Consider the following 11,632-nt stretch of genomic DNA (forward strand, 5'->3'; position numbering starts at 1 on the left):
GCATTAAAGTATACACACTTCAACCCATCTCCTTGCCTGCAAGTACTCTCCTTTGTCAGTGTCACCTTCCCCACTGCATCACTACGTGCTTTGGCGTCCTGACTATCGTCTTCCTTAGTTGCTGGACTACAGATCCGGTTTCCATTCCCCTGCCAAATTAGTTTAAACCCTCCCGAAGAGTACTAGAAAACCTCCCCCCCAGGATATTGGTGCCCCTCTGGTTCAGATGCAACCTGTCCTGCTTGTACAGGTCCCACCTTCACCAGAATGCGCTGGGATATGACGTGATATGACGTTTATCACGTCATATTTCTTAGATGCTTGCTCTGACAGGGAAGCATAAACTTATTGTGCCTGCACCGTCAATTTACTCAGCATGGGAAATGTCCACTTTTCTCCTGACCACTCCATTGCTATTTTCTCAAAAAACCCTAAAAAATGTTTCTATCTCCTTCTCTTCAAATTTTGGGAAGGCAAGGATAATTTTAAACATGTTACCACTGAGTTCCGTTCTATGGTCTGGCTCCCCTCTAATTTTTGGCTGCTCCCCATAACTTTTGAGTGCCTTCACCCAGAACATTTGTCTCTCTTTTAATTTCCTCTCTAATTTCCAACTGCTTCATTTCCATTTCTTTTACTTTTTCCTTTTCTTCATGCTTCATTTCCATTTATTTTTGATTCATCTCCATTTCTTTTTGCTGATTCTATTTGTTGCATCTCCATTTCTAATCTTTTAAATTCCCTTTCATGGCCTAACTGCACCAAACTCTCTCTAGCTCAACATCCCCACCAGAAAATGTCCTTGACGCTACATGACTTTGTGGGTTCACCTGTATTCCTAGCATCTCTTTCAAATTTAAATGTTGAGCAATCCCTTCAATTATCTCCATCTTCCTAACTCTAGCTGGTACCTCTATTTTTAATTCCCCGACCAATTCGTCATCCAGCTGAAGCTGCCAGAGCCATTCTGTTTTAGGATGATAAACTTGGGGTTGAATTCTTCACTGCCGGGATGCTCCATTTCGCTGGCAGCCCAGGGGTTTCCCAATGGCGTTGGGCTGCCCCACAATGGGAAACCCCAGTGCAACAGAGCATTCCGCCGACATGCTGAAATAAAAATGCGGCGGGGCGGAGATTCCAGTCCCTGGTGTCTCTTTTAATTGATGCTGTAACTCAAACTCCGCCGACTAACTTTCCAAAGATCACAGACTGGAGCCCCCAAATTATATTACAATAACCTGAGCTAGTGTGTCCTCAATTCCAGCCCCATGTGCCCCAGAGTCACAATACAGGCAAATTAACCAACAGTTTTAATAAAAACTCGCGAGGTCTTTGGCCTTTGGCTGACCAATAATCGCAGTCACCAAGTTTGTAAATATAAACACAGTTACTGTTTATTTGTAACAAGAACTATATTTAAATATGCATCACATACAGCCGGTTACTATAGCAAATTCCTGATACCCACATTAAGCCGCCGTCAACCTCTACACACAAAAAACAAGGAAACACAGAGGGGTGGAAAGGGGTTAAAATCATAAATGAAATAATAAAAGTTTCTTTGTTTCAGATAATTGTTGTCAGCACACTTTTCTTCATAGCAAGTTTGCAGATTAAAGTCTTTGCTTTACAGCCTGTAATGGTCTTCTCTGTAGCTTCATTCATTCAGTTTCTCTGTGGTTTAGATATGCAGTATGCCCACATTCCTGGAGAAATATAACAGAATCTGGACTTTTCTTGCATAGCCTATTATGGTTCTGCTGTAAATAGAGTCATCCAGGCTTCCTGCCAATTCAGAAATAGCTGTTCTGGAGAAAGAAACAGTGGAAAATGATAGCAGGACCTTCCTTGGAGCTGCCAGGATCAATTGGAAACCATGGGACTCAGAAAATCATTCCAGTGGGATAAGATCTAATCACCGCCTGTTACCTGGCAGGGTTCAGCCTTTTGGGCCAATATTTTGGGCACCTGCCAAATCAATCAACTAAGTCCCAACCCATCTCTCTCATTGGTGACAGCCAGTCTGCAACTCGAGTTTAGACCAGCAAGCCTTCTGGATTCTTCTGCTTAAATTAAAGTTACCAGCTGCGTATCTGAAAGACGCATGTCCATTAATCATCCATGGATCAAAAATGTGACGGCAAAAAATAAAACTAAGGGTGAAGAAGAAAGCTGATGTACGGTCAATTCTAGCCCCATTTGACCCAGAGTTACAACACAAGTGAATTAACCAACAATTCTCAGAAAATTACCCAGAGTCTTTGATCCTCAGCTGCCCAATAATTATTGTCACCAGGTTTGTAAAGGTAGACACATTTACTGTTTATTTATAACAAGAAGTATAATGAAATATTCAGTAAATACGAATGGCTAACTGTGATCTAATTCCTAAATACCTACTTTAACTTTCCCCAACCTCCATACACACACCCATACACACACACACAATACAGACAAACACATAGGGTAACAAAGAGAAGAAAAATAATAAGGAAAAGGAAAAGAAGAGTCTTTGTTTCAGGTGGTAGTTTCCAGCACTTTACGTCACTTCAAACATTGCTTTCAATTGGTGGTTTGTATTCAGGACTCTGTAGTTTCAGAAATTCAGCACTCACAGACTCTCTGGAGAAAGATAGCAAGTTATTGCCTCTTCAGTTCAGAAATACAGCACCCACAGGCTTATTTGGGGAAGGTAGAAGGTTCTGGTCGGTAAAAGGTAGAAGGTAGAAGGGGCTGGTTTAGCTCACTCAGCTAAATCGCTGGCTTTTAAAGCAGACCAAGCAGGCCAGCAGCAGGGTTCGATTCCCGTACCAGCCTCCCCGGACAGGCGCCGGAATGTGGTGACTAGGGGCTTTTCACAGTAACTTCATTGAAGCCTGCTCGTGACAATAAGCGATTTTAATTTCATTTCATTTCATTTCTTCCCTCTGTAGTTTCAGAACTACTGCACTCAGAGGCTTTCTGGAGAGAGATAGCAAGTTCTGATCCTTGCTTGCAGCCGATAATTGTTTTCCTCTAAATAGATTCTTTCAGGTTCTCTGCAAGTTCAGAAACACAGCCTTTCTGGAGAGAGAGCACCGAGGAGAGAGAGAGACATTTTCTTCCTATGCCTTCAAGAATCAAAATTGAAACTCCACTGGGATAGGATCGAATCACCATCTGTTACTGGCCAGAGTGCAGCCTTTTGGGCCAATTCATTGGTCACCAGCCAAGAACTCAAACCAACTCCTACCCCATCTCTCTCTCTCTGTGCAGACAAGTCTGCCGCTTCCTTTTCAATGCAGATGAACACAGCACAATGTTCTCTCCTCTAACTTCCGAATTTGACTGCTTGTCTTAAATTGACATATTCCCTAATCATCCAGGGATCAAAAATAATAATGGCAAACTTAAAGAAAGGGGAAATAAGGGAATAAACAGGAAGGACCTGTAGAGCATATATGTGGCTGGAGAAATTTAACCCAGAGTAATATAAAATGATACATCTTGCTAGGAAGAATGAGGAAAGATGAATAAAGGATACAATTAAAGATAGATTGAAGGAGCAGCAGATAGAAATATCATTGAATCTGGCGGGGTCGATTGAGAAAGAATCAAGGGCGCGATTCTCCGCTCCCCAGGCAGGGTGGGAGAATCGCGGGAGGGCCGCTCTGGCACCCCCCGTGATTCTCCCACCCCCCCCACCCAAAATGCGTGTCGCGTTTTGCGACACGCCGCTCGGAGAATCGGCGGTCGCTGTTTTTCACGGCGACCGGCGATTCTCCGGCCCGGATGGGTCAAACGGCCAAACAATCGCGACCTGTTCACGCTGGCGTCAACCACACCTGGTCGCTGCCGGCGTGAACAGCGCGCGACAGGTAAGTGTGGGGCCTGTGGGTGGTGGAGAGAAGATGGAGCACCACGGGCGTGCTCATGAGGGGACTGGCCCGCGATCGGTGCCGACCGATCGTCGTTCCGGCGTCTCTAAGAGACGCACTCTTTCCCCTCCGCCGCCCCGCCCCTTGGCTTTTTGGGCTTTATAAAGAGAGGGTAGACGATTAATCCATTGAGGCCAATTCTATTCCTATTCCAGCTGGGACCAGATAACTCATCAGGGGTCACATTTGGGACTTGGCTGGTGTGCGCACACACACTGCATCAATCTGTAATTGATGATGATCTATAGTAACCAACGAGACAGGGACTGACCGAAAATATGAACCTGTTTTAAGAAAGTGAAATGATTATTTCTGTTACTCTGTTGTGTCATATTTTCATTCCAAAAGAGAGATTTCACAAAAACATGATCTGCTGAATATGCTATTTGAATTATCTGGTTAATTTCTCACTAAATATAATTAAACTCAAATAAATGTGTTTGTCTCTCTTTCTTCTGTAGGAATAACGTTGTGGGACTTAAAGACTCAGCAAAAAGGCAGTGATACACAACGTCAGTACAACACAGAGTTTCACATCATTGCATCTGACTCCATTGAGAATAAAACCTCTGCTCTGAATGTGAACGGATCACTGAAAGCAAGTTTCTTGTCTGGATTGGTCGAGGAGAAAGGATCAGCGAAATATCTCAATGACACAAAGAGATCAAAGCGACAGGCCCGAGTGACCCTTCAGTACCGAACAACAACCAGGTTTGAGCAGCTGACAATGAGCCACTTAGGGAGGCAGAATGTAACCCACCCGGATGTGTTTGATCAGGGAACAGCAACTCACGTGGTTACAGCAGTGCTGTACGGAGCTCAGGCTTTCTTTGTGTTTGATCAAGAGGTTTCTTCATCAGAGAACCTGCAGGATATTCAGGGTAACCTGGAGGGGATGGTTAAAGAAATTCCGAAGATTGCAATTGAGGGTCAGGCCTCCCTAAAAATGAGAGATGAACAACAATCCAACAGCCAGAAATTCAGCTGCACCTTACATGAGGATTTCTGCCAGGATATCAATCCCACCACATTCCAAGATGCCGTTAACATCTACAGAACCCTCCCAAAGTTACTGGGACGGGATGGAGAGCACACAGTGCCCATGAGAGTCTGGCTCTACCCACTCAACAAACTGGACTCCAAAGCTGCTCAGCTGGTACGAGACATCAGTGTCAGACTGGTCAATCGCTGCCAGTCTGTGCTGGAGCAGCTCAATGAGGCAGTGATGAGATGCAATGATATGATGGGAGACAGTGTCACTGCTCAATTTCCAGAGATTGGGAACAGGATAATGAAATTCCGAGAGATGTGTCTGGAGCACAAACTGGTATTCCAGAAGACTTTATCCAGAGTTTTACCATCTATCCGTGGAGGTGGGGTGGAGGAAGGGTTGCTGGTGGATATTCTGAAGAACAAGGAACAGTCACCATTCAAACCCCAGTCACTGATCAAATGGCTGGATGACCAGGAGAGGGAAATGAATGTGGTGAAATCTTATCTCTCAATATTGAAAGGTATACACGTTGTAAAATCAAGGAGTGATTTAGATAGAGAAATTTTGGATTCACAGACAGAGTATGTGGTCTGCTTCACATTCACATCACTGCATCAAGAGGATTTCTATCTGTTAGAAGCAAACAGTTACCTACAATCTCACACAGCTGAGAAAATGCAGATCCCAAATCCTGCTGACCAGGTTAGTGCAGAACATCACACCCAGCAGTGGTTTAACTCAGCGTCTGTATCCCAGAAGATGAAGGAATGCTCCCGCTTATTCCTGGATTTTTCCACAGCCAACAGAACACGAGAGAAAACAAAGTTCATTGTTGCTTCTGTGCAGGATGACAGTAATGTGGGAGCATCGATTTACCTGTTTGAGAGAGGGATTGTGGTCAGTCACTGCTTCGAACCCCCATCGCAGCCAGAGAGACCTGTGGTTAGTGGGACAACACATGACAGTGTGACCCTCCAATTCCAGCCACCGAGATACGGAGCTGGTGAGATTGTTGGGTACAGGGTGGAGTACCGAGCTACCCAACAGGAGGAATGGACAACTGTGGATACATCCGATACATCCACATCCTTCACAATATCCGGGTTACAGCCACACCAGGAATATCAATTCCAATACAGAGCAGTGACCAAGGCAGGGATCAGCACGGTCAGTGAGGGTTACAGTGTCACCACACTTCTTACAACCTCCAACAAAAAGAATGAAATAACGGAGGAAATAAAGTCAAAAGGCAGTGAACATCATTATGCTGCTGACCGGGGAGAAGATGTTTCTAGTGAATTTAGTGATTTAATAAAAACAGAAAATAAACCAACGAGACTGGCTGAGAAACTTCGCAGAGAAAGTACATTAACAGCCAATGGGAGCCCTTCCATTTACACCCTCCCCTTAGAGAAGAAGATACTTGACAAGGATGGACACCGTGTAAAATGCTCCTTCGGAAAACCCACCACAACACACAGTGTCAGGACAATAATGGTTCTTGGAGCAACAGGAGCAGGAAAAACAACCCTCATCAATGGAATGATCAACTACATCCTGGGTGTGGAATGGGAGGACAATTTCAGATATAAATTAACAGATGAAGGAACAGGAAGATCCCAGGCTGACAGTCAGACATCCTCAATCACTGCCTATGAAATCCACCATCGAGAAGGATTCCAGATTGATTACTCTCTCACTATCATTGACACACCGGGATTCGGAGATACCGGGGGGATAACCCAAGATAAACTGATCACTGATCAGATCCGAGACTTCTTTACTTCCCCAGATGGTATTGATCGCATCGATGCCGTGTGTTTTGTTGCTCAAGCCTCATTGGCTCGTCTGACTCATATACAGAAATATGTCTTTGATTCAATTCTTTCCATTTTTGGTAAAGATATTGCTGAGAATATCCAAATCCTGGTGACATTTGCAGATGGGAAGGTCCCCCCCATTCTGGAGGCCATCAATGTTGCTGAGGTACCGTGTCCCAAAGATAAAAAAGGTTTTCCAGTTCACTTCAAATTCAACAATTCAGCCGTATTTGCTCAAAGGTCAGCTTCTGGAAACTCTGCCAACAAGATTAGTTCTGATGGGAGCGATGATGAGGAAGAGGAGGACGGTGATAACATTAATGGAATGTACTGGAAGATGGGATCAAACAATTTGAGGAAATTCTTTGCAATGCTGAATAAAATGGAAGCAAAGAGTTTACTCTTAACAAAGGAGGTCCTGAGGGAGCGTCAGCAGCTGGAGGCTGCGATCGCGGGATTACAGCCTCAGGTCAAAGTGGGTTTAACAAAACTGGAGGAGATCAGGAAGACAAAACAGGCTTTGAACCAACACCAGGTCGACATTGATGCAAATAAAGATTTTGAATATGAAGTTGAAGTCACATTACTGGAAGAGATAGATATCAGTAGGAGTGGTAACTACGCAAACAACTGTCAGAAATGTCGAATCACCTGTCACTATCCTTGTACGTTTTCTTATTATGTTCCAAGACTTTGTGATGCAATGACCTGGAGTGGATATTGCACAGTCTGTCCCAATAAATGTCAATCTTCTGATCATTGTCACCAAAAGTACAGATTTGTTTATGAAACCAGAAAGGAGAAGAGGATATACAGTGAGCTGAAGGAAAAGTATGAAAAGGTATCTGGTGAACAGATGACGCAGGAGAAAATCCTGGGGAAACTTCAGCAGGAATTTGCTGATGTTCAGGTTGCCGTATTGGGACTGATTGAAAAATCATCTCAGTGCATTTTAAGACTTGAAGAAATCGCTCTCCGACCAAACCCACTGCCAACCCCAGATTACATCGATCTGCTGATTCAATCTTAGAAAGAGGAGGCTAAACCTGGGTTCATGGAGAGAATCCAGCCTCTGAACAAGTCAAGAAACAGGCTCAATTATTAGCAGAAGTTGCTGAGAATGAGTAACTATTATCAGAGGCACGGAAACATTATCAAGCTGCGGAGAAAAGGATAAAGGCTAGAAAAGGAATTAAAGGAAAGAAATGCAATGTACTCCACTGGACCAGTCCGAAAATAAATTAGCCCATGGACTTTGGTGATTAATTATAGTATTCAGCTTTTCAAATATGTGAAGCAGATGTTCTACGCAGTTCTTTATTCAAGTTTTAGCTTTCACGATTTGGTTAACGATGCATTTCCTAAATGGAGAAACCTGTTTCCCTCCATTGATAAACTAATGCCTCGTTCTAGTTCACTGATTGAACTAACTCTATCCAGAGGTTTCAATGTTGATGGATTAATTATTTATGTTTTAACCCTGAGGAAGGTCAATAAGGACAATTAGATTACAGGTGACCAATATTTTGAGTTTATTAACAACTCCAAAATACAAAAATAAACACAGCTGAATACAAACAAATCAGCTATATGCTAAAACATCCACAAGACACCAAAAACAAAACCACCCCAGGCCCCCCAAGCCCCAATGGTAGCTCCACATCGGCAGAAAGGTACCCAAACGAGCAGTACAGACCATCGGGAAAGGACACACTGCTGCAGGGCACGATGTGGGGGAGAGAGAGAGATAGATAATACCCCTCCCCTCCCAAGAGGGGGCACATTTCAACCCAAAACAGATCCCTCAAACAAACCACCAGCTGTAAAGTCAGCATATAGGCACTCCCCCCCCCCCCCCCCCCACCTCCCCAAAGGTAGCCCCACATAGGTGAAAATGGACCCAAATGAGCAGCTCAGACCACGGGGAAAGTACACAGCGATATGGGGCATGGCGGAAGAGAGAGAGAGGACACACTTCACAAAATAAATCAAGGCAAAATACAGAGTAACCAACAAAAAAACAAAACCCAACAAACCGCTAAGTACAAGGCAAAGCCGCCAGCATTCAAGCCAGCAGCGCTCCCCCCTCGCCCTTCCCCCCCCCCCCCCCCCATCCCCACCACCACCCCGGCTCCAGCAACAGCCCCACATCGGTGGAAAGATGCCCACAAGCAGCACAGTCCCCTGGAAAAGTACATGATGTGGAGATGCCGGCGTTGGACTGGGGTGAGCACAGTAAGAAGTCTTACAACACCAGGTTAAAGTCCAACAGGTTTGTTTCAAACACGAGCTTTCGGAGCACGGCTCCTTCTTCAGGTGGAAAAGTACAGGCAGTGCAGGTTGAGGAGATAGAGAACACACATCCCACTCACCAGCACTGGGAGCGGCCCCTCAACCCCCAATAATCAGGAGGGGCCGCAAATGACGAGCACTCAGCCGCTAGACACGAAAAACTACCACAACAGAAATACAATAATAAACATCCAATCTCCCAACAATAAAACAAAAAACAACATCAGTACAAGCAGTAAACAGTCAATCAGTCCACTGCCCTGCCACTCCCACAGTACCAGCATCTTCTTCAGACACTATCCAGTCCAAAACTGCAAAAGCCAGTTCTTTCTCTTCCACCTTCAGCCTGGCAGCCGGCCAATCAAATTCCGCTCCTTGCTCCAATCACAGCCAATAAACAGATAAGCTGTCAGTGACGGGTGTGGGAAGTGCAGACAAGCTCTCTCCTCTCTCTCCACTGCTAGCAACTGGCAGCAGCAATAGGATCCTCTCTCCTCTCTCCACTGCTCACAACTGGCAGCAGCAATAGGCTCCTCTCTCTCCACTGCTCACAACTGGCAGCAGCAATAGGCTCCTCTCTCCTCTCTCTCCACTGCTAGCAACTGGCAGCAGCAATAGGATCCTCTCTCCTCTCTCTCCCCTGCTAGCAACTGGCAGCAGCAATAGGATCCTCTCTCTCCACTGCTCACAACTGGCAGCAGCAATAGGATCCTCTCTCCTCTCTCTCCACGGCTCACAACTGGCAGCAGCAATAGGATCCTCTCTCCTCTCTCTCCACTGCTCACAACTGGCAGCAGCAATAGGATCCTCTCTCCTCTCTCTCCACTGCTCACAACTGGCAGCAGCAATAGGATCCTCTCTCCTCTCTCTCCACGGCTCACAACTGGCAGCAGCAATAGGCTCCTCTCTCCTCTCTCTCCACTGCTCACAACTGGCAGCAGCAATAGGCTCCTCTCTCCTCTCTCTCCACTGCTCACAACTGGCAGCAGCAATAGGATCCTCTCTCCTCTCTCTCCACGGCTCACAACTGGCAGCAGCAATAGGATCCTCTCTCCTCTCTCTCCCCTGCTAGCAACTGGCAGCAGCAATAGGATCCTCTCTCCTCTCTCTCCCCTGCTAGCAACTGGCAGCAGCAATAGGATCCTCTCTCCTCTCTCTCCCCTGCTCACAACTGGCAGCAGCAATAGGATCCTCTCTCCTCTCTCTCCCCTGCTAGCAACTGGCAGCAGCAATAGGATCCTCTCTCCTCACTGCTCACAACTGGCAGCAGCAATAGGATCCTCTCTCCTCTCTTTCCACTGCTCACAACTGGCAGCAGCAATAGGCTCCAATCTCCTCTCTCTCCACTGCTCACAACTGGCAGCAGCAATAGGATCCTCTCTCCTCTCTCTCCACTGCTCACAACTGGCAGCAGCAATAGGCTCCTCTCTCCTCTCTCTCCCCTGCTCACAACTGGCAGCAGCAATAGGATCCTCTCTCCTCTCTCTCCACTGCTCACAACTGGCAGCAGCAATAGGCTCCTCTCTCTCCACTGCTAGCAACTGGCAGCAGCAATAGGATCCTCTCTCCTCTCTCTCCACTGCTAGCAACTGGCAGCAGCAATAGGATCCTCCCTCCTCTCTCTCCACTGCTAGCAACTGGCAGCAGCAATAGGACCCTCTCTCCTCACTGCTCACAACTGGCAGCAGCAATAGGATCCAATCTCCTCTCTTTCCACTGCTCACAACTGGCAGCAGCAATAGGCTCCAATCTCCTCTCTCTCCACTGCTCACAACTGGCAGCAGCAATAGGATCCTCTCTCCTCTCTCTCCACTGCTCACAACTGGCAGCAGCAATAGGCTCCTCTCTCCTCACTGCTCACAACTGGCAGCAGCAATAGGATCCTCTCTCCTCTCTCTCCACTGCTAGCAACTGGCAGCAGCAATAGGATCCTCTCTCCTCTCTCTCCACTGCTCACAACTGGCAGCAGCAATAGGCTCCTCTCTCTCCACTGCTCACAACTGGCAGCAGCAATAGGATCCTCTCTCCTCTCTCTCCACTGCTCACAACTGGCAGCAGCAATAGGCTCCTCTCTCTCCCCTGCTAGCAACTGGCAGCAGCAATAGGATCCTCTCTCCTCTCTCCTCACTGCTCACAACTGGCAGCAGCAATAGGATCCTCTCTCCTCTCTCTCCACTGCTCACAACTGGCAGCAGCAATAGGATCCTCTCTCCTCTCTCTCCACTGCTCACGACTGGCAGCAGCAATAGGATCCTCTCTCTCCACTGCTCACAACTGGCAGCAGCAATAGGATCCTCTCTCCTCTCTCTCCCCTGCTAGCAACTGGCAGCAGCAATAGGCTCCTCTCTCCTCTCTCTCCACTTCTCACAACTGGCAGCAGCAATAGGCTCCTCTCTCCTCTCTCTCCACTGCTCACAACTGGCAGCAGCAATAGGATCCTTTCTCCTCTCTCTCCCCTGCTCACAACTGGCAGCAGCAATAGGCTCCTCTCTCCTCTCCCTCCCCTGCTAGCAACTGGCAGCAGCAATAGGATCCTCTCTCCTCTCCCTCCCCTGCTCACAACTGGCAGCAGCAATAGGCTCCTCTCTCCTCTCTCTCCCCTGCTAGCA

The 11,632-nt window shown here is 46.6% G+C and overlaps 1 protein-coding gene across 1 annotated transcript in view; it reads left to right on the forward strand.

Annotated features, from left to right (window-relative positions):
- The window catches only part of LOC119975566, a 15,303-nt gene extending 6,978 nt beyond the window's left edge, over nt 1–8,325 (forward strand). The window contains exon 2 of the mRNA XM_038815354.1: nt 4,379–8,325. Within this exon, the coding sequence (XP_038671282.1) occupies nt 4,379–7,761 (3,383 nt within the window). The 3' untranslated portion in view covers nt 7,762–8,325. The remainder of the gene's footprint in view (nt 1–4,378) is intronic.
- Nucleotides 8,326–11,632: the final 3,307 nt, after the last annotated feature.

This window comes from Scyliorhinus canicula, chromosome 13 (genome assembly GCF_902713615.1).
Source record: "Scyliorhinus canicula chromosome 13, sScyCan1.1, whole genome shotgun sequence".
NCBI classification, from domain to species: Eukaryota; Metazoa; Chordata; class Chondrichthyes; order Carcharhiniformes; family Scyliorhinidae; genus Scyliorhinus; species Scyliorhinus canicula.